Source organism: Gymnogyps californianus, chromosome 5, assembly GCF_018139145.2.
Source record: "Gymnogyps californianus isolate 813 chromosome 5, ASM1813914v2, whole genome shotgun sequence".
NCBI classification, from domain to species: domain Eukaryota; kingdom Metazoa; phylum Chordata; class Aves; order Accipitriformes; family Cathartidae; genus Gymnogyps; species Gymnogyps californianus.
In genome coordinates this window covers 29380314-29403931 of record NC_059475.1, presented here as the reverse complement: position 1 = coordinate 29403931, position 23618 = coordinate 29380314, and the positions used below count along the sequence as shown (strand labels likewise).

At 48.8% G+C, this 23618-nt stretch overlaps 1 protein-coding gene across 1 annotated transcript in view; it reads right to left on the bottom strand.

Annotated features, from left to right (window-relative positions):
- Positions 1 to 20388, bottom strand: part of TYRO3 (TYRO3 protein tyrosine kinase) — a 43391-nt gene extending 23003 nt beyond the window's left edge. Inside the window, exons 1-6 of the mRNA XM_050898223.1 lie at positions 20226 to 20388; positions 16477 to 16660; positions 14059 to 14159; positions 9773 to 9943; positions 6913 to 6999; positions 2644 to 2759 (exon numbers count right to left, since the gene is read on the bottom strand). Of these exons, the coding sequence (XP_050754180.1) occupies positions 2644 to 2759; positions 6913 to 6999; positions 9773 to 9943; positions 14059 to 14159; positions 16477 to 16660; positions 20226 to 20313 (747 nt within the window). The 5' untranslated portion in view covers positions 20314 to 20388. The remainder of the gene's footprint in view (positions 1 to 2643; positions 2760 to 6912; positions 7000 to 9772; positions 9944 to 14058; positions 14160 to 16476; positions 16661 to 20225) is intronic.
- Between the last annotated feature and the right edge of the window lie 3230 nt (positions 20389 to 23618).

Genomic DNA, 23618 nt, shown 5'->3' with positions numbered 1-23618 from the left:
CACCAGCTGAAAATTTGATTCCATATTTTAAAACATTTCCTTACCTATGTTACAAATTCTGCAGTTGATTATTTCCTTTAAAGAAAACTAAATGTGCTTGTTGCTTTGAGTGCTAGCGGCTAGCTTCTGAGGCTTGTCTAAATTTGGGCAACAAAAATCAGTAGATCAACTTCCCTGTTGCCTAGTGTCACCTTTTTCTCAACTCCTTTTTCAGAAGTTTATTTACAGTTCTGTAGTGGATTCAAGACATGGTAGACACGGGTGGCTTGGTTCAACTAAAGTGTTCCAAATTAAACTGAAAAAAAACTTTTTACCACTTCTGCAACCCTTCTTTTTTTTCAAATCTGAACTTTTAGGCAACATGAACATTAATTTAAATCTGATATCACTGTGTGCTTTTAATGCACAGACAGGTTCAATGTTCCTGCTTTTGTACTGACAACAGCAGAAATCACTGCATAGCTCCCAGGCTCAGCCTATCTTTCCTCTCAAGTGCATATGAAATAGCAAAGCTGGGAGTCAAAGCAAGATGTACTGACAAAAGTGAAACACTTGTGGACTTTATATTCTTTATATAGCAGTCTTTCTCCCTTTCTCCCTGCCCTTCTGCTTGTTCTCACGCATACTTTTGGCCCACTGATTTACTTGGCTAATAAAAAGGAAGAATCTCAAGTTTCCTTAATAGGAAAGCACATTGTTGTCATTATCAGTGTCATGCAAAGCAGGGAAAAAACAAGCAGACTTTTGTCTAAAATCCTGTCAGTTTGATGATGTGTTTCCATTCAACAGTCTGAACAGTTGGTGCTCTTTATGCCCTGGAACATGGCTTGTGTTAACAGTCAGTAAATACGGTGATTCCCTACCCTGTCCCCAGAAGGAATCTGCCTGTCCGAACATGGTGCTCTTGGGGTACCTGCTGCAATTCCCAAGTGCCAGAAAACCACAGCCAAGTTTCAATCCCCCTTCTCTCTCTGGGAGGCTCTGAGCAGAAGTGGAATCGTGGGGAGCCAGGAGCATGTGCATTTTCACATGGAAATGTGAGACAGAGGAAGCACAGCTTTCTGTCAGTGGAGGGTTATTGCCAAGTTACCCTGCTCCCAGATCCAAAGGCAGGAACTTCGTCCTCCCCAAATAGAACAGAAAAGGCTTAGAAAACGGGTGAGAGACTGCCGAGTGGACAGAAACTGAGCTGCTCTGATTCAGCTTCTTTTCCACATGTCCCATCCCCCCCACCCCTACCCCTGCCAAAAGTGAGAGGGGGAACTCAAAACCCAGGGTGATTAGCATTGTAGCATGCAAGCCAGAAAGAATAGGCTGTTCCAAGTGGAGATAACTCACATTGTAAAACAGAGGAAGGAAACAATTTTCGACTGCGAACAAGAACAGAAGCAGCAACAAAACCCAGAGACTGGGGCCAGCTATATTCAGGCATTCTTTCTGCCAGTGAGTTAAAACAAGATGATGGTTTCTTTTACTTATGATAGGGAATAAACATCAGAGCATGAAATCTCTGGTTTTCTCCCCAAATAAAAAGCGGACTGCAAGTAAATTAGCTAGGCTGCTTCCAGCATACCTTGTGTTTATAATCCTCCTCTACATAGTTGGCAACACCCCATAGAAATTCCACTTCAGCTCACATTGCTGCTGTAATCAGGTAGGGAATGCATAGGGGCCCAATATTCACACCTGGCAGATAAATCCATGGGCAATGTGCCTAGCTGTGTTTGCACGGCCTGCTTCAGGAATCACCATTTCTTTTTGACACTTGGTTACCAGCTGTTTGATCTGGTTTTACACTTAAGTGTGCAATGCTAGAAACTAACTCTGTCTGAAGCTGGACATGTACCATTGTTCCCAGGAACCTAAAGAAGCAGTCCAATTTTTCACAGATGTTGAGTACTCAGCACCCAGTAGAGCTAAAGGATATTATCACTCTTGATTTTCTGGGCAGAATTAGTCTTTGAGAATGCAAAACCAATCAAGATTTAGAGGCAGGGCTTAAAATTATTCTGAAACATGCAAATAGGCCTGACTTTGTATCAAAAAGCCCAATCTGTCTCCTGCCTCTCTCCTACCTCCATCACTCCCACCTTTCCTGTACCACATCCTACACTTTGCAAGCTCCTCATCCCTTGGGCTCACTGGTATGTCCAGATCCCAGCATTTCCTCTGGCACCGCAAAACACAGGGCTGAGCTGGCGTGTGAGTCACAGGCCACTGCACTGCACTGCACAAGTTACCACGGGCCAGCTGCTCAACGCTAGCAGGACGTGTGAGCACCCTGCAGCTACTCAAGGGCACTTTCCCATAGTGACATGTGCTTCATATGTGCTGCAGTGTAACACTCTGCATAGAGTAGCTGCCACGGAGCAACTGATGTGATAACCTGCCAGGAGGGAGAATGGGGCCAGTCTCAAATTCTCAACTGGACACTTCATGCTCAAAACTTCATGCCCTGCTCTTTGGCACCTATATATGCCCTGAGTTGCATCCTGTTAAGTTTCCATGTTTTAAAACTGTGGAATAAGAATTCAAACACTGGTACAAAGCAGTCAGGAGAGCAAAAGACGGTCCAAGCAATGTCGTGGCTCAGGGGAGTCCCACTCTTCATGCAGGGCAGGGGACAATCCAGAGGGGCCATACCTGAAGAGTGCAAGAATGGAGGGGTGCGCGGCCATCAAATCCTGGCACCCAGACCACGCTGGCATTGCTGCTGGTGACTTGGCTTACAGTTACATTGAGAGGCGGGAGAGGCATGGCTATAAAGGAAACAAAGAGACCTTTCAGTATACACAGAACTGAGCAGGTATTCACATGGAAATGGAAGAGGCTTGAGGCTAGAAATTATGCAATGAAATCACTAACAGAAATGGGACAATATCACATCTTCAGAGAGTGACCCTGACTGTTGTGAATGAAACTATTATTTTCACATTGAACAAGCTATTGGCATCCATTCTTTAATAGTCCAGCATACTTGCTTGATGCATACAGGCAGCGGTTGATCTCTTTGATAGTAATGCCAGTGTGTGATGTTTACACCTTCACTACTCAGCCCTCTCCCCTGCCCCCTCCATTGCAATGCATGACCCAGCCCTGTGCACACAATAGCCTGTGGACCTACATTGTGAACCAAATCAGGGCTTTAAAATCCCTCCCCTGGTTCTCAGTCCAGCCCCCGAAACCATCTCTGCCAGCACCAGTCGGAGTGTGGTTTGCTGTAGTGACCCGAATACCCTGCAGCTGGATTTGCAGCACACCGCTTCGTGCTGTGAAAGCGCTGCCTCCAGGTGTCCGTTACAAACTCTTCCTGAAACACCCTGGGACAGAGCCTGGACTGAAAACTCTGCCTCCCTCAGGCTTGGGATGAATAAACTCAGAAAGCACTCTGTTTTATAGAGGCGCAATTCGAGGCAAAGGGAGTGCCTGTTACATTGCCGATACCACACTACAAATTAAGGGCAGAGCCAGGAACAAAATCAGGATTCCCAGACTGGCCATTTAATCAGATGTTTGTGCTTCCTACCACCACAGAGCAGCACCAGAGCACTGCCCCTCTGCTCTCGCTCTGACCAGACACCTCCATCACTGCAGGGGCCCCTAGTATGTTGTTGCATTAACCTGAGCTCTTTGGCTTCCTTTTAGGATCCTCAATGCTTCCCTTTGCCTTCTCTTTTCCTCCCACTGTAATTCCACATAGTTACTTCCTAGTCTTCCCGATATACCCCTCACCATCTCTTTTTCAATCCTGAGTCTCTGTTTGTATTTAGGCACCTCACTCCTGAAAAAATTACCAGCTACACGAATACTAACCTCTCCCCTGACCTTTTGCTCATTTTAAAAAATCCTACGCTGCTGCCACAAGTAATACTTTTCCTGCAGCACCCCAACAAACTGTTCCCTCAGGAGTTCTCTTTCAAAAACACAACGGTCCTCAGGACAAGGCTCTGCCTACAAACTGAATTTTCCACCTCTCCTGAGCTGTATCCAGTGGAAAGCAGCAATGGAAAAGTAACTGCAAACCAGAATTCCTCCAGCTGCATCTTCTACTCTGCCAGAGAGCGCCTTTGCCTCTCACTGCATCGAGGACAACCACAATACTGCCTTCAGCATCTCCACAAGGCCCTCTTGCATGAGAAATGCATAGACCAAAGCCCCCTCCCAGGTCTCTACAGAGAGCCTAGAGGAGAGGACGGGGCAGGGAATAGATGGTGCCACAGATTAACCCTATAAAGCCTTTGTTGTCTGGTTAACTAGTTACCAGGCCCCAGGGCAGGGGGCTGCCACCTAGATAAGAACCGTGCGCGTGGGTGGGAGGTGGGGCAGCAGAGGACAGGTCTAGCATGGAAGATGGGCAATGAGTTCTTTGCCTTTCAGTGAAAGATCTTTGTGAGTTAACAGACTTTTCTGTGTCTCGGTTTCTTTCCCTTTTGATGTTGGGTATTCAGGTTTGTAAGCCCTTTGGGGGAAAAAAAGCTTGCTGTCACTGCTTACTTGGGTATCATTGAAACATTGCCCTTAACTCAAGTCTTTTGTAAACACACTCGTAACTTTTGGGTTCAGCAACATGTAATTTTCAACACTGGATGGCAGGCCCAAAGGAGGTACGGGCTATACGACCAGTGAGAATAAATAATCAACTGCTAACACATCTACTCTATAATGGAGACAGCCACTGAAGATGGTCGGCTTGCTAGCACCCTCCCCTAGCTCTGTAAGTTGTAGAAGGAACAGATGCATTTCCCCATCATCCGTTGGGAAAAAACTCTGGGTGGCTGTTTCCTGTTGAGCTCTGAAACACGGGATACGACCCTAAAAGTCTCAGCCACACACATGAAGGAGAGCAAAGCCAGTCTGAAAACAGGACCTTGAGTGTTAACATAATGAGAGTTAACTTCCTCTGTGCTTGTAGAGTGGCTGGAACAATGGGGCTTTGTACATGGCTGGGGACTGTGGGCTACAATAACAGTAATTTTCTGCTTGGAGTACACCCAGCACATTGTGGGCACTACAGAGAATAGATAATGAAGAACAACAGCAGCAAATAGGAAGAAATGTTAACAGTTTGCAAATGTCCTAGCAAAAATATTTGCCTCCGGAAACACAGAAGAAACAAATTGTTTAATAAATTGTAGAAACACTTAAGAGTCCTCATTAGCAGATGGATCTGTGTGAGAGGAAGGCCCTGATCGTGCATGTACGGACAACTCCTCCCAGGAGTAATTTCATTGAAGTCTACATGTTCATAGGATCAAGGACTAAATAAACATTATCTGGGCCTGCTCCTGTTCCTGCTGAAGTCCTTGTTAGGAGCTTTGCTTTAATTTTAACAGGGGCTGTACTAGATCTTCAAAACTTTTGCTCTTTAGAAGAGCCTCATCACTTCCCTAAGTTTATAACTACTCTTTTAGACATATCTTTGAGGTATTACAGTTAGAACTTTTATGACTACAGCACTGGACTTGCTATTTAAAACCTGTTTTTTATATCTAGGACATGCCACATACTGGTGCAACATTTGCCGAATCACTTAAGCTTGCTCTTTCTCAGCTGTAAAAAGTGTGTGTGTGTGTGTGTGTGCATGCACAAGCGTGTGATGGTGATACGTCCCTCCCAAATAGGTTGTGCGGATTCATTACCTGATGATTGACCTCTATGGAGCACTTCTGGCTAAATGTAATTGCTGAGAAATGCGAGAATTCTGAGGCCTTTACCCCATCATCTTATTAATGGTTAAAAAAAAAAATCTCTGTTAACATTAAAAAAAGAAAAGAGCTTGTTTATGCTAAATGTTATTTCAAATTACAGCTTGATGAGATTTTTTAAAGCATAGTAGCTTTGTGAACTAAATTCTATCCCAGGATAAAAATATCCGTAGAAGATATATTCCACAACAACTAATTCCCCTGTGTAGACAAGCCTTTAAGGCAACAACTCCAAACATTTTAAAATTAAGTTATAAATCTTGCTAGTCCAGCATACTGCATTCTTGGCACGGCAGTAACCACAATGTCCTGAAGAAAAATACACTGTAAGAGCGGCAGATCTACAGCTGGATTTTAAGCTATCCTTTAATGAATATTAGCTAATACAACTGTGAGTTCCGATATAAACATAAATGCTTGCTCTTATTCGCACTGAGCAATAAGCTACCACTTGGAACAAATGATTTTTGTGACATGCCTCTCCTGGAACTGATAATCATGTCATTTAATGCGTATTAAAGCATGACTAAAAATTCAAATGCAGAAGCATTTCAACATGAAGAGGATGGGAAGAGCTGGTTGCTCTGATTATCCCTGTTTCAGTCACCTGGAGGAACAGAGGAAATGTGACATCAATTTAGGGACTTCCAAATGGCAACCAGTCATGCAAAGGCTAGGAATTATTTGTTTTGAGTGAGTTTTCAAAGAGCAAAGAATTAAAAAAAAAAAAAATCCATAAAAACAGTGTGGATGAGCAGACTTTACTGGCCACTGGTGATTGCCTTCCTTGTCTTTTTTCAGCATCTAATGTGATGCCAACAGAAGCAAGCAGAAGTAATGGCCTCTTTAGCTCTAACAAGACCCATCTATCTCCAAGAAGGAAAGATTTCCCCAGCTACAGATTTGTATCCAGCTTCATCTCTTACAAACAATTTGACTGTTCTCTCCTTTTCAAGGAAAAACTGTTATTTGACATCACATTTCCACTCCTCAATCAGATGTGGTTTATTTTCAACAGCCTGGGATACGGCCTTGCATAGCAAGTGGGAACTGCTGTTAGAGCACAAAGCATTGTTTCGACTGCTGAGAGCTCCAACCGGTGCTGGTTGCTGGCAGCTCTGAGACAACCCTTTGCATTAAGGAGCCTTACTTTCCCTCCCCAGAGAGCAAACCCAAGTCCCTTGCCCATTCTCTTGCACTCTCTCACCTTTAATTTGAACAGTGGCTGTCCGAGATGAAGACAATCCCTTTACGTTGTGAGCTTCGCAGGAGAAAACTGTGCTTTGATTAATACCTGGAGATCAGCCAAGAAAAGGAAAGGAAACACAAACAGCTATATAATCCAGCTTCAACCTTCAGCAGAATTTCAATTATGTGTGACATCCAGCTCAAGCTGTACAGGCGATTGGAGGGCTGAGCTGGGTGCCAGTCAAAGGCACGTGGATTTCAATGTAATTAACGTGCTGAACACATTTTTAATGGAGAGAGTGTTGCAATGTAGAAAAGCCTCAACGGGAGCTTCAGAAAGCACTGAAAAAGAAGGATGAATTTGGCAGAACAGCAGCTCACAGTGCTCAGGTAGTAGATGTCCACTTCTCACATTCTGGTGAGCATCTTTGGAGCAAGGATCGCGCTAAAACATGTGCTTATACAATGCTGAACACTCTAGACCTCAGCCTGCCACCTGAGCAACAACCATCTTCTAACTGGGCTTAGAAGCCCAGGCAAACTTCCAACCAGATGCTGCAGATTTCAAACTAATGCCCATCTGTCCCTCACCTTGCATCAGACTTTTGAAGACACGCAAAGGAAGTCGAAGTAAAATGCTACTGCATCAGCACTGAGGCACTTTCCAGGGGTGACACAATACAAGTGAGGATTACGCTCCCTCTCTTCTGTGAGCATCCATCCATCCCACAGGCCTGAACACGGCATCATACTGATGTCCAGCTGCTCCAAGATGCATATAGGTATTGCTAATTAATCAGAATTGAGACAGATTTGCAAAGCTGCCTGGAGAAGTGTGTCCAGCATATGTTTCCACTTGACTTGGCCCTCAGCTGCCTTATAGGGCTCTATCTGAGAAAAGTTAAGGATTGGCACACTATGGGCATACAGTTTAGGAGGGAAAAAGATTTCAGAGCTGCACGGAGCAGCTTGCACAGTGTCTGTCTTTGCCCTTTGATTCATCTCCCAAGCCTGAGATTAACGGCATTGCGAAGAAGGTGCAGTGGAAGAGAGGAGGGACTGCTATAAAATAAAGAGCAAAGTATTTCAGCTTCTTCCACTCACCCCAGTGAACCAGAGGAAAATGCTGCCAGCAGGCTGAAGGCCAGGCAGCAGAGCAGAGCAGCACCTGACGTGGTAGGCATGTCACAAAGACAGAACCAAACACAGCCCTGCCCTGAGGAAAACACAAAACACACCACAAACCAACATCTCCTTGCTCTCTAGCACCATTGCCAGCGCTGCCTTCCAAATACAACAATTCTTTTACCAAACCAACTGCTTGCTGAACCTTCTAAATGTTTGATTTCTAGCCAGTATTTTATTATTATTTTCTTCAGAATTTGATATGTTCTTTAGCTAGCAATGCTTGTTTTCTTACCAACTATCTTTTTTGACATGCTTTAGCAATCTGACCATGCAGCTTGTGTCCTGCTACATTCTTTCCATTGCAAAGACAAGATCTGCCCAAGGGACATCCCAAAGAACACTGAAACGGGCAAAGAAAGGTGCCGGTACGGAATATATCTAATAGCAATTCATTTGGAGAATCACTAGGAGCAGATGCCCTTCTTCAGGCCTCCATGCCACTGCCCCACAATGACAGAAGTTTTGTGAGGCATCGTGGGATGAGTTCAGTGGAGGAAGGGAGGCTTATTTTTTTTATTGTCTTTCCCCTCTCGACTATCAATCTTTTCAGTTTCCATTTCAGCAGGCAGATTATATCATAAGGGAGTAGTTTTAATTTCCAACTTGGAATAGCACCGAGTGGCTACGTAAGAGAGGGAGCAGATGATAAAACCATTGCAAATCACAAACCAGGTTTTGATTTGCATATAAATTAGGTTCTAAGGGAAGGCTTAATAGGATTGGATAGCTCAAAGGACGGCCAAAGATGTACAGAAAGAAACTCCCCCTGGGTGTAACTGTATTAACACTGATGAAGAGGCCCCAGAGATGACTCTTAGTCGTAAAACCTTTTCTCTCTAAATAGCTAGTTCAACTTTGGCTCAGGGCTGCTGAGAATAATAAAACAGCATCAAAGAGAAGCAGTAACACAAAGCTGTTGGACAACTAACTAGAATAAAGTTACCTCTCGGAGGTAACTACAAGAATAGCTGCAGTCAGGTCCTGGTAGAGATACATTGCCCTTCCCTGAAAGTGGGCTGAAGAGAGGCCTGAACACCTACCGGCTCCTGAGTTGTTCAGCTGATGCTGCTGGGGACGGCAGTCTTACCACCATGCACCTAGTGTGCGCTCTGGGGCAAACCTTGGTCTCTGAGGATATCAACCAGCCCCCTTCAGCACCAATTCAACCACTCTAAAAGTGTCGAACAATTACATGAGGTGGTCAGGTTTTAATGATAAGAGCATCCAGCAAGCCTGCAAGAATGGGCGGGGGGAAGAGAGGGGAAAGCAGTGCGTGACATGGCTGTGCACAGAAAGAGGAGGTGGCACCTGTTACATGTGAATGCTTGGAGATTTCCAAGCCATATATCACCAAGAGAGTCACTTAGTATAACTATGAACATCCTCCATGAGGTGGAACAAAAGATGCACCCAATGCATCATCTGTCCAGTAGCATCTTTACCACAGTGCCAGCCCCACCCACGCTCTGTAAGAGCCTGTGCGCCTCAAGCCAGCAGAAAATACACAGAGCAATGATCACCCCTCGAGATGATCTGGCTTTGTATGTGACCATGATCTCTCAACCCTCAATGTACAGTCAAAGACCATTCTCACACAATGTGGCTAGCCAGTGTCACCAGGCATGATCAGAAGAGAGCTTTCCTCCTCTTCTGATGCTCAAAGTGATCCCCTGCATTGGCAGCAGCCTTACCTGACACATTTAAGATGGAGGGGGAGATGTCTGGAAGCCCCACTCTAGAGTCTCCCATCCACCAGACAATTGTCACTGGTTCAGGGGGACCAACAGCAGCACAGGCCATATGAAATGGGGCATTAGGGGACACGGACACATCTGCAGGTTCCACAGTAAAGTAGGGCACACCTAGAAAAGCAACAGACAAGTGATAATAACTGGAGAGACTCCTTCTGTCTCATTTATTTCCACTAATACCAGTGCCCAACACTGGACACCCATCTGCCCTGCCCCTATGCCTAATCCGACTCCCTCTAAGCCCTTCACAAGAACCAAGGGTCAGATATGCTGGATCACCTCAGGGCATGAATGTCTTACATACTCCCACTAGAAGAAGTCAGAGAGAAAACAGTGCTTGCTTCCCAAAATGCCTTTGAAAAACCTCTTTCACTGAGTCTCCTTCAAGACTCCCCTATGAAGTAGCTTTTAGTGGCAGTATTTGCTCAATTTTTCAGCTGGAGAGACTGGAGTTTAAAGAGGCAACAGTCAATAACTTTAGTGGTGGCAGACACCATTTTAAAAGATACCTAATCCATCCACAGATACTTCTCGCCATGCATTAAAAACTGAAGCTTGTGAATGTGTTGAACTAGCAGCTGTAACAAACCCATGAATGAGGAAAGAATCCTGCCGGTGAGAGACTGGGATCATTTACAATGCTCTCTCCACAGCTTAATTGACTGGAGCTGCCTTCCAGCATGCTCCAACACCACGAGAACCAGGCTGCCTTGGAGTTAGGGGTAATTTGTTTCAGAGCTGAAGGCTATCCACGGACACAGCTCTCTTGATAACTATCTGTTCCCCACTGTGGAAAGACTCCTGCTTAGTACAACACGCCTTAGATCAGGCCCACAGGGAGCAAAATGCAGCTGCAATGCTAACTGCCTCAGGTCCTCTCTAAGTGGCAATAGCTGAGCATAACTCAACACATTAAGAGATGTGGTTCCTCTTATGGGCAATGCCAAAACTCTTGTGGTTTCGGTGCTCAAAACCAGTAACACAAAATTCACCAGCCATCAGCACCAGTGCCGACACTGCAGGACAGCCAGTGTGCGCTTCTGGTGGCTGGCGGAAGAGCTGAAGGCCCAGAGAAATGTTGAGTTCCTTTTTATACTCAAAACTTTGGGTGTAAGCACAGCCGCTACCAACTGCGTCTACACCAAAATGAGGTATTCTCAGCTGGAAAAAGTGTGTTCTGGAAACTGCTGATCTGCCGCCTCACAGAAACAGAGGAACCAACCGCATTGTGCATTCATATGCTTAAATTACACTGTCTGTCCCTGGCCAAAGATGACGGGCCCAAGCAGCTCCCGTTGGTGTGGCAGATGCTGAACACCTCCAACAGCAGGAAATTAATGTAGGTGCCTAAACAGGGATTTAGAAGCCTAATGCTTGACATTTCCCCTACACTCCAGCTGAAAAGTGGCCTCCTCAGTCTTTCACTGACCGTCCAGTCGCTGTTTGTGTCTTTCAGGTGGCAGGTTTTTTGTGCTTTCCTCGCCTCCTTGCCACTCCCTCTAGAGTGGCAAGTAAATGAACAAACTAAAACAGGTCTAAAAATAGGTCACTGCAGGAATGATGGTGCCTATCTGTGCAAAGGTTAATGGTCAGGACAGGTATATCTATCATCGTGGTTTACTGCTGGTTTTTGCTTACATGTTTTACTTTATTTTTTTATTGCAGTCACACATAAACAATAAAAGTGAAGAAACTTTCCAGATACCAGCTGTGACACCTCCGCCCGCTTTGCCCTCCTTCTCCAAGGATGATTAGAAGGGAAAATACCATACCTGTGAGCAGGATCCCTGCCTCCTGTCCTTTTGCCATGGCACCCAAGGTAACCCTTTGGGAGGATCCTGCCCAGCTTGGCAGGTTTTCTCACTTTGGGAGCAGCTAACCAGATCAGACAAGACCACAATTAAAAACTCTCATAGTTTAGGGAGTGCAGCTGACTCACCCAGCTCAGGAACTTGCACTGCCTCCATACGTATGTTACCTGGATACCTCACTGTCTGCGACACATTTAGCCTCCCAGCTCCTGGTATAAGAGGCGAGTGCTGGCACCCCCCTTTCACAGATGTACCGTGGAGTCACTGAGCAGCCAACAGCCAGGAAATCAGTGGCAAAGCAAGGAAATGAGCCTGTCTATTCCCTGTTGCAAGCTGGCATCCAACCTACAGGGCAGATTTTTTTTTTCTACAGCTCAGTTTTCAGGAGGACGTGTCCTTACAGGTGTGGCTGGGGCTCTGATTGTAGCCACAACAGGGGCTAGCAGCCCCAGGAACAGCCACACTGTCAGAGGTGTAATTTCAGAGGGAAAGTTCTGTAAGAAACATAATCTGTATTTTTAAGATGGTCACACTCCGTAGCGTGCCTCTTAGATTATCTCTCCGGGCATCGAACACTATCATATTCTCGGTAAGGCCAGAGTCTAGTTTCTAAACCAGAAACCACTTTCAAAATCATTTTTTGTAAATTCTGAGGAGTGTTTCATAAGATCAAACATTTTAGCTGTATTACAAAGACAGTGCAAATACCATCGCTACAAATTCTGCCTGATACAGACTACCTAAGTGGATCTCAAGGTAGATATTAGACAGCATAGAAATCCATTCGAGCTCACTTTAAGTTAGATCACCAGTAGTCAACACTTGTTTTGCGTGGCACACTGAAGGGTGTCAGCACCTACCAAAGGCTGCAAATGACCAGAGTAAAGATCCTCTCTCAGTCAAAGAAGACAACAGTTGTTATCAATACAGCAACCACTTCTAGACAAAGCTGGTACACCCAGGGAAGAAATACATACAGAAGGAACAGTGAAAGTGGGACTGATAGGCTTTTGCATTCCCCGGTGTTTTCTTATGCTAACAGCTGACACATTTTTTAAAAATCCACACCTTATCAATACTTGTTTTTTAATTTCTTCCACTAACTCCCATTTCACATGCTTACATGCTCAGTTCAAGTTTAACCGGCTTCTGCCGTACTTGCTTTTCTCATACAGGTGACTAGTTACATTTTTTTAGCTTACACTTCCGCTGTAAGCTTTGGCCTTCATTCTCAACACTCCCCCTTACCTAGCTGCAGCTGATTTTTGTGACTGATATTTTTTGCCTGTGCTATCCAGAAGGGCTCCTTGGTTTTTCAGATGGCTTAGCACACTGAGCTACCCAATCACTCCTAACGTACCTACCATGCAAATGCAGCCACCTTTGGAGCAGGCCATGGTAATTGGAATAGAAATGGAAACTCTGCACAATAGAGAGCGTTTTAAGCTGTAAACAACATTCTCCAGTCGAAACTGCACCTGAAAATTTAGGTGGACAAAAGCCTGGGATTTATGAAAGGCAGCAGCTAAGAGTTCCTGTTCCCGTGAGAACTGCTGTGGATGTTTGCAAGGCTCTGAGTGAGTGAGACCTTTGCTGTAAAACACCCAGACCACACCACCTCCCATGACACCCTGCCTGCTCCGCCTCTTTAAGACTGTCGATTCAGCTCTGGCCCAAAATGTTACCAATCACATCCAAAAAGCCAATTCTTGCTGCAAACGCACTGTTCCTGTCAACTTCTTCACCAAATATTAAGCCATCCTATGACTACTAGCTTCTGAGGATCTAACACAATCATGGCTCAAGGGAAATGAAACTAGAGATAGTAAGAAGCCACCAATCCACGCTGCCTTGGGCAACTTATGGGCACCATGTAGAAGTTTTTCTTTATCAGACAATACTGGACAAAACAGTGCCACATGGAACAGTCACAGCTATGAAGCGCTGATGTACAGTACTTCTCCCGAAACTCAGAACTGGGCTAAAACTGTACCTTGCCCTCCAAGACCTGTTTGGCTGATACACAGAACCACGCTGTGACCCTGCTTTGAGAAATGCGTTGGACCAGATGATCCCCATGGAACCCTTTCAACTTGAACTACCCTATCATTCTACAAATTATTTGGAGATGAAAGCATCAATGAATTGAGGGGCTGGAAAGAAATGTGTGTGCACGAACGGATCTTGTTTCCTAACGTGCCAAAATAAAACCAGAAGGTAATGAACTGACAGCTCCTCTCCTTGAAGCTACTCTCCTATTTCTTACTCCTGCTCTGTAGTGATCTCACTGCAGTTAGCAGCAATGGTTCAGAGCCAAGAAGCCTGTCACTGGAGCAATCTGCTCTCACCACTTCCACCTAGAGCAGATTGGTGGGTCAGCTCTGAAAGGAAACCAGCACTACTACTCCTCCTTACCTTCCACTATGAGCCACACTTGCTGTGATTCTTCCTTCTTCCCCCCGTTCTCAACCTGGCACCAGTACTTCCCAGAATCTGTCCGCTCGACGGATTTCAAGCTGAAAAAAGTCAAAAGCCGTATCGATATTTTACGTGGATAAAGCCATGTTTTTGCCCCAAAGGACCCTCCAGTGTTTGGCAAACCAGATGCATGGACAACACCCACTGAGACGCAGCCAGCTCTGGGGAGGAGGGCAACAGCCAGCCAGCACAAAGCGCGCGGCAAAACAGCGGAGACAGGAGGCTCCCCTCTAAAGTGGGTGGAGGGAATCCTCAGCAGAGGAGACAGCCTTCCTCTGAAACGTCCTCGCAGAAAAGCCGTCATTTGTGTCCTCTGAGGATAGGAAGGGGCTGGTCATCTTGATCCTGAATCATGACTCTAGCTGGCCTTCAAGAGCGACAGCTTGGCCTACAAAGTCTGAGCTAGCAGGAAACTCCAAACCACAAACCTCCAACAAGCCCGACTGTTTTGCCTCACTTAGGTGACAGGACTGGTGACAGCCTCATACAGGAACAGATGGGTCAGAAAAGGGCACCCCTCACCTCAACTGCACTCAGTGTTGTTCTCATCCCAAGAGTGCCTCACACTGCAAAACTCCTTGGGCCTCTCGATTTGTGATTGCAGGGGGTTATGCTGGCCTACTCCAGCATAGGACCTCACCCTACGAACTCTGTGTCCTCCCTTGCTCAGCAACAGCTCCCCTTCTGAGAAGATGCATCCAAGCAGGAGAAGGCAGCCACGGGGACTGAGCAACATTCAAGTCGTAGGCCTCCAGTTCAGGGGAGAAATTCTGCTCCTTGCTCCACCACTGGAAATCTGTGGTATCCTCACTGCCGTTAACAACACAAGGCTAGCACGGTGAGTAAGGGCAGAATTTGGTCCCAAAGCAACAAGGTCTCAGCTACCAAAGGCACAAGTGTGACTCTGAGTGCCTGTCAATGTACAAATGTTGATTGCCCCCCGTGGGACTTGCAGCCATGCGTCTGCTGCCATGCAGGGATTCTCAGCAGATCTGATGCCCGCCTTCCTAACGCTAGCAGTCCGCCTTGGGGAAGGGGAAGAACGTCTCAGGAAGGAAGACAGAAAAGGGAGAGTGTTTGCTGAAATGCACGAAATGGACCCACTACAGCCTGATTTTCAGAGCTGTACCTTCAAATGCCATCAGCTGTCCTGCCCATCCAGCCGCATGTTCTGAAACACAGCGATCGCAGCAGTCACACAGTGGGTGGCAGAAATGATCACTTTAGGAGAAGAAAGGAAAAAGGAGAAAAAGATACGGACACATCTAGATTTAGCAGCCTAGCTTAGCCCTGGTGCTGCAGAAAGTTCTCAGTGGAGGAAAACAAGACGTGAGAAAGGAGATCAGACTGGAGATTGTGAGGGGCAAAGAGAGTTAACTACTGGAACTGGGGGGAAGTAAACGGTAGTTTCAAGACAAACTCTTTCCACAACATAATGTTACGCAATAGTTTTACTGGGCACAGATTTTTTTTCCTATCAAAATGTTTCTTACAGACAAGCTTTAGCACAGAGACTTTTAGTTGGTGGAACTGGAGACTCCGTGCAATGTCAATCCAAGAAACCTAACAGGAGATGAAGCCAGAGCTCAGGGAAGAGTGATTCTCAGTCAGTCAACAGTTTTGAGCCCTCACAGTGATGGCATGTTTGCTTGTAGAAGCTCTCTTTATGCATAAAAAAAAGCCAGAGCACAACCTTGGGTCTTGTTTAACTTGGTACTTCCAGAACTAGCCGACATCTCTCTGTGCCTTTATTTCAGCAGAAGAGAGCTGCTTTGCAGAAGAGAGTTTTTGCGCCTCCGAGTGGGGCAGGACTGATACCATCTAGCGTAAATGTATTAGGAAAGCCTCTGGAAAATGACTCAGGGATGGTTCAGGTGACAAACACTCCTCCCCAAAGAAAGGAAGGGGATGTAGTCCTGGGAGCCTCATTTCAATTAACGATCCTCACCCTTTAGGCAGACTGACAGCTCAAGAGAGAGAGTAAGAGAATGGAATGAGTATGAGAGAGAAAACCTATTTATATAAGTCAGACCTTAGTCTTCCTGCTGCATGGCAGAACAAGATGAACAAACAAGGCAAGAACATCCTTTCACCTTGAAGTCACGTCCCAAGCATCACAAGCATTAGCAAAGCACCTGTCACCGCAGTAGTCAGGAAACCAATACGGTTCTAGTGCATAAAATCTCAGCCCTCAGTGGCTTCAATTCTGCTCTCAGTTATGCCCTTGCCACGTGCTGAACTGCAGACCTAAGGACCCTGCCCCGCTGAGGGCACTGCAGTTGCATAGATATAGCTGACAGCAGAAAACTGTGCAATAGTTTCCGCGATATTCTTCCTTCTCTGCATCTGTTGTACCTGAGGAAGCCGATCCAGTGTTCTTCATCTACTGGAATGTACACCTGGTCTACGCTTTGCACCACTGCTCCGTCCTTGATCCACAACATCTCGGGATCTTCCATTCCCTCGAGGCTGCAATTTAGTTTCACGGGTTGACCCTGGGACACCTTTAATTTGATTGGAGATCCTGTAAATTTCATACCTAAAAAAAAAATACTACTCCGCCCCACCCCCAGAAGAAGGGGGGTTGGAGTACAGCAAATTACTCTAGGTTGGTGGTCTGGAATTACATACCCTACCAGCACATGCTGCAGAGGGGTCTGTTAGTCTCGGCACTGCTCTACTATGTCTACTAAGCAGTAGTCCAAGGCAAGCACTGAAAGCACAATTGCTGGAGAAAAGTGGTGGCTCAGTGTGTACATGGGGCTTTTTTCAACTCATGTAACAGCAGGGTGAGCTTCTGCAGAGCAGTGCCCAGGCAGAGCCAGACAGAAATGCTGGGAGCTTTGCCGTGTCAGTGATCCAGCAGTGCTATGTGTGTTCGCTCAACACGGTACCACACCTCCCTCTTTTCCCCAGGCTTGAATTTCAGCTACGGTATTCCTGTGCTGCTAAGAAATCATCGTGCTTGCTCCATTGTATGCATTTGTAAAGAGCTGGGACACGAGAAAGAATCAATTATGTCTCGTTATTCAGCGTACACGGTTCCTCCGCATTACAGAAAGCTTCTCTGCAATTTGCAAAACCCATGAAAGCAAAGCCTATTCCACAGCACACCTCACCGAAAGCAGAACTGTTTACAGAACAGATATTTCTGTCGCGTGACGTGGGCGTGTGCTCAGACGAGCCTACCTGACCCTTCAGGCCAGCCAAAGGACCACGTTGTACCCAGAGCTATATAGGTGCGACCCCAAAGCAGCAGGGCCAGAATCGGTGGAGCTGCTCAGGTTTACATTGACACAGAAGCGATCAGGATTTGGCCTGGAGCACTGTACATGTGTGGGTGGATGGGGAGCGTTTCCCTCAAGCAGAAGCGAATATATGGAATGTGTTACCATGAGAAAACACGGAAGCCAACTATATAAGTGCATTTAAGAAAGAAAGGCATATAAAGGAGGAACCAGAGGATCAAAGGAGACCGTGGGAAAGCAGGAAAGTGGAAAATAAATGTAAAGCTGGTTTTGTTAGGGAGAGTGGCCATTTCCTATCCAGTGGCACAGGACTGACAGACCAGAACAGGTATAGCCTAGCTCAATATTATGCCCTGGCAGTGGCCTCCACATCCTTCAGAAAAAAAAGACTCCATCACTCTTGCCCGGCCATGTATCACAGTACATTACAACTTCACCCAGTTCACTGGCTGGTCAGCTTCTCACAGGATGCCTCGCTAGCCTACAGAGCTAGACAGAAAAACACAAGTTGTGAAATCCAGAGCGCTGCAAAGTAAGCAGCCCTGTTGCTCTCGAACTCTGTTACAGCCTTACCAGTGATCAAATACAGAGATTTCTCATGTGCCACTTTCCTTTTTGCCAAAAAGCCACCCTCCCACAGCCACGAGGGCACCACCTCACAGGGCAGAGCAACAGCAGAGGGACTCGCAGCGTGGTTGTAACAGCTGGAAGAAAGGGGAGCCAGCACTGTGGGACCAGCCAGTGCTCTGCCACTGGCAGCCGGTACCCGGCAAGAGCACCAGCGGTCCGGGAGCAATCCCAGAACACAGGCAGAAGGACTTTATTCCTTTCCTTAATGAGATTCTCCAGCCTGTTAACAGCTGGTTTCCCACACTCAGTCTTTTGCCTTTCTATCTGCTGTTATTAATTTAGCAAATTCACAGAGAGCATTGAAAAACTGGTAAGATGATCATTTTAGTTTAGTTGCTACAGCTCGTTTGCTGGGCTAAGGATTTAATCACCTTGGGTGAGGATGATCTAACCTTGCATTACTTAACTCATCTGTAACACAAATGACATGTACCCAGTGCATGCCAGAAAGCATCCTCCCTTTCACCACTCACAATATTGGAATAAAACATGAAAGCTTCATAGCAACTCTCTCTGTGTTACAGAAAACTGATGTAGTCAGGCTGCTGAACGCACGCACAAATTGACAGACACTTTCATTACAGGTGCCTTCATGGAAAAGCAAACTACTCAGCTTTCCTCAGACTGCCTTGCTGAAAGAGTTAGCCACAAATTAAACAAAGAAGTGTTGTTAGAGACCCTTTATGGTTTTCAGTTCCCATACAAATTAATGATGTAGGAAATTAATATACAGTACAAGTGTTCAGCCTGAGTTGTAATTCTCCACATCACCCAAGTATAAGCCCTCCGTCAAGATCAACTGAAATGAAGAAATACAGATCAGGGATTTTTAATAAATTTACAGGTTTTTGACAAAAATCCAGTTTCAGCTGCAGCATATCTTCCTGCAGGTATCAGGAAGAAGCACATAGGAGGCCAATACGGATTTTAATTTCCACCCATTCCTCCTTCTACTCTCCCACTCACGATTTCTCATCTGATAACATTCTTGCCAGCGCAAGAAATAATCTCATCCAAGTAGGTTCCTCCAAGCCTACCTGTAAGAGCTGCAGGAGTCAAAATGTATAGCTAGGAAATAAAATTGTGTTCAATTTCTTATCAAGCAGTTGTCTGACAGAATTGACAGCAAACGAACCTACTAGTTGTCAAAATACGTGACATATCTGTTTGTTTGTTTTTTAAACTTACCATCTCTGAATATTTTGATTCCTAGGAAGAGAAGTATGTTTTTTGTGAAGTTATTTTGGGAGTGGAGAGATGTCTACTCATGCACGCCAAGGGAAAGGCTTTTCGCTCCTCAGAGTCCTTAGGACCCTGAGCTAGCAATCCAACCTGTAACACAGCCTCTCCAGCTCAGTGTCACTGCACGCACATTGCTGCACATGCAGCGCGGAGCGCAAACTCCCGGTGAAGTCGGCAGGAGGTTCGCCTGGGCGGCGAGAGGCTCTCACACGCTGCCCTTCCCTGCCGACTCGGGAGTGAAACTTCGGAAAATGAGTTCAGGAGGGAAAAAACAACAAAAGCCACTCAGGAATGCGTTAGCGCCCGGCTTTCCTCGGCGACGATCCGCGCTAGGCAAATAGCAGAGCAATGCCTCCGCAAACAACGAGGAGGATTATTTGGGCTGCGACTTACTACTCTGCACTTGCAGGCAGGCGGGCGAGGCTCGCAGCACCCCGCACAGCCCGGGCTCCCCGCCGGGCACCGCCGGCTCCCGAGCGCCACGTAGCTGGCCCAGCCGCTGGACCCACAGCTGCGGCGCTGCCACCCGCGCCCGGCCGTGAGGGGGGGCAAAACGGGCCGGCCCGGACCCCCACCTGTGGCTGCCCGAGACCCCGCGGCTGCCGCATCGGGCGGACCCCGCACCCCGGCGCCGCGCCAGGCCGCCCCTGCCCGGCGACCGGTCCCCGGGCACCCAGCCGCTGCCGGCGGGCCGGCCCCGCGCTCGCCCTCAGCGGGCTGCCGACACCTGTAGAGGTGGCGCGGCGGGGGCTGCCCGCGGGGGGACCCGGCCGGCGGCGGGGAGCGCACCCGGCGGCGCCGGCGGGGCAGCCCCCCGTCACGGCCCGGCGGCGGGAGCCGTGCCCCGCAGCCCCTCCCGCCGCGCCCAGGGGTCTCGGGGGGCACTGCCCCGCCGCCCCTCCCTGCCGCCCCCGGCCCTCAGCCGCGGAGACCGGCAGCGGCCACCCCCCCCCCCGCCGCCGGCGGGCTGTCAGCCCCTCTCACCTGCCACGGCGGCGACGTCCCGGAGCGCCGCAGCCCAGAGTCCCAGCAAGAGGAGCCGCGGGATCGCCATGCTCCGCTTCAGCTCCATCGCTCCCGCACCACCATCCTCCCCCTAGCTCCCGGCGCCGCGGGGGGCTCCCACCGCCCGCGCAGGCGGCGGCGGCGGCGGCGACAGCGGCTAAGGCAGCCCCGCGTCGCCGCCCGCCACCAGACTCCCCCCGGAGGCTGGGGGGACGCTCAAACTTCTGGCTGCCGCACCGGCCGGGGCGAGCGGCAGGAGGCCCCGCCGGGGGGCGACGGCGCGGGTCGGTCGGGTCCGGGCGCCGCCGCCGGGCGGTCTCCCCCTGCTGGCGCGCAGCCGCCGCGGCGCCGCTCGGCGGCTCCTCCGCGCGGGTGGGTCCGTCCGTCCGTCCGTCCGTCCGTCCCTCCGCAGCCGCCGCCTTCTCCTCCAGGAAATGGCGCTCTCGGGCGGTCACCGCGCGCTGTGCTCCCCCTCTGACATCACGCTCATGAATATGCATGAGCCGGGCGCCCGCCGCCCCCGAAGAGGCGAATCACCGCGCCTGTCGCCCCCGCTCCGCCGCCCCGGGACGGGACCGGGGGCGCGGACATCGCCGCCCCCCGCCCCGCCCCGCCCCGCGCCGTGCCCGGGGGTCGGACCCCTCGGGAGGGCGAGCCGGGGCGGGGGGGCGGCCGGCGAGGGGTTTTCTGGAGGCGGCGCCCCCCCGGGGGCTGCGCCGCCGGGCGGCCTGGTTTCCAGAGCGCCGGGAGCGGGTGACCCACATCCGCGGGAGCTGTCGGGGCACCGGGCAGGGGGGGAAAACCAGGTCGCTCATTCCCGTACCTCCATATGGAAGCAGGAGGCCAGCCTGGCCCCCTCAGGAGGCCCTGCGCACCCTCCTGCCCCCGAGGGGAGGAGGGCTTGGGGCCACCACCGGGGCTCGGCTCCCCCAAGCCAAGGCTCTGCCGGCATGAGCAGCAGCACCTTGCCTCATGCACACAGCACCCCCAACCCCATTTTCCCTGGCTGGCGCTCTCCGGCTCCTTGCCTCGGCTGCGCTTCCCTCCCCAGCCGGATCCCGGCTCTGGGAATGCTGGCCACCCCATCCGTCCTAGTGCCTCATATGTGGAGGAGCACCGGCAACGTGAGGGGACGCGCCCGTGCCCTTCAAGCAGGATCGGCTCGGCCTTGCCCTCCTTTCCACTAGTGGAAAAGTAGGGAGCGATCTGAGGAAGGAGATCTCTGCTGCTACAGAGTTACTAGCACGGCGTGGAAAAAGTCACCGATAAACAATTTTTACAAAAATCTGGCGCTGCCTTTTCGTAGGAGTTACGGTGAGAATCTGGGTTGAAAGGCGCCATAAGGAGCAATATCATTACAACACAATGCAGCTTTCAGCTCTGCCACAGCCATCGGTGTGCAACACTTACCCAGCGGCTCCTGCAATACTCTGGAAACCTGGCTAAATGGAGGAGCGCAGGGAAACTGCGTTATCCCCATTGGGGGATGGAGAAACTGAGGCACGACAAGCTCACGTAATTCCCTCCCAAACTCTGATCCCCTCCCCAGCCATTTGCATTTCTGATAGGAATTCCTAGGGGACTGGAGCAATGCCAAGAAGATTCATAACTGGAATGGAAATGTCACTCCCTCCCCAGTGCCTCCTGCCACAATGAGGTGGCCGGGAGGAGACACTGACAAGTCATCCACCCAAGAGCTTGCAGGAAGCCTGGGTGCTCTTGGGGACAGGAAATTGTGACGTGCCTCTCGCCAGGATCACGACGGCTCTTGGGCTGAGAGGTTCTGCGCCAGTGTTTGCTAAAAGCTTCACGCACACTTGCTGTCGCTGCTCTCTCTCCCCCATGTATCCATATATACCCATCTATCCGGGTGCACGGTGTGTTTCTGCACTTACTCATGGTGATAGCACCTTCCAGAAAGTAGCTACTTTTGCAGATTTTAGTTGTCTCAGGAGCAAAAATAATGGCCATTAGAATAACGCTGTGTTTCTACGGCGTTTTCCTTCTAAGGATTTCTTCCAGCCTTACAATTACAGAGGCTTACAACACTACACTGGCCCTGTGGGCTCAGGAAACGCTCCGGTGTACAAGCAGGAGAGCGGAGGCACAGGCAACTGTTGTGACTTGGCCAAGCCCATCCGGGGAGGCAGCAGCTGAGAGAGGCTTGACTCCATGCTGCGTGCCCGGAGCACACCTCTACCTCGACAGGCATGTTGTGCTTCATCCAAATGTCATATGCAATGCTCCCAAAGGCTTTGGGAAGGGGAAGGAGAAAGGGAAGGGAGCTTTTGTCTGCAAAGAGGAGTACCCAATAGAAAGTTGTAGCACGGCACAGGCCAGACTCTGGGCTGGTGTAAGAGAGCAAAGCTTTGCTGGAAGCAGTAGACCAAGGGGAATTTTCCCCAGCAGAGGATCTGGCTTCAGCTCTTCTGAGAAGGGCTTTGTGTCAACAGTGATAGGCAGGAAGAGCCATATGAAAATTGGACTGAAATCCTGCACGCGCTGCCAGTTGGAGTGCAAACTGCTGTGGGAAAACTTACGGAGGAGTGCAATATTACCATGCAGAAATCAAAGGAACTGGTGAATCTGAAATGCTTTTAGGAACTGAAGACAAATAAACTCTCTCAGCCTCTCGTGCCACTGAATTAAGCAACGTGGCTTTGTTGTACAGGCTGTAACACCAGTGGCAGTGCTCGCTGCTTACATGCACAGGACACAGCACAGTGGCTTATAAATAAGCTGGTGCCTTCCTGGCTTACGTCCTTTCCTTACTTCTGTTGCGACAGTGTGTTGTCACATCTCACCGGACTTGCTGGGCAGTGTAGGCGTGTTCTAGAAAATGCCTGAAGAGCTGCACAATAATCAAGTAAATTCCCAGTGCTGGGAGACTTCTGAAGATGAGGGAGAAGGAAACAGGAAGAAAGGAAGAGAGGGAGGGAGGGAGGGGAGGGAGAAGGCAGGCGGGAGAGAAGTATTTGCTGGACTTCCTCACCTTCCTCTGCTGTTCAGCCTCTTCTAATTATTGAGACCCAACAGGACAAGGATGGGTTATCCCAGTGAGAAAGCACCCCAAAACACCCCTTTCCACATCAGAAGCCATAGCCCTAGAAGTTCAGCAAAAGCTGCTGGCGCATGCCACTACTCCATTGTCAAAGTAGTCAGTCTGCAATTGGATACAAAATCCCTGTGTTTTGTACAAAGCGTTTTCCATAGAGCTGCCTGGTTTGCACTCGGATTCGAGAACCTGTCTGCTCCATCCTCTGACTTGGGATTTGAAGAGCAGCATTATCCCCTCCATTGCTAGGGGACAGATCCCTCATCCTGCATCAGGAAGCTGTGGCAACGGCAAGAGCGACGATGAAGTGGCATTCA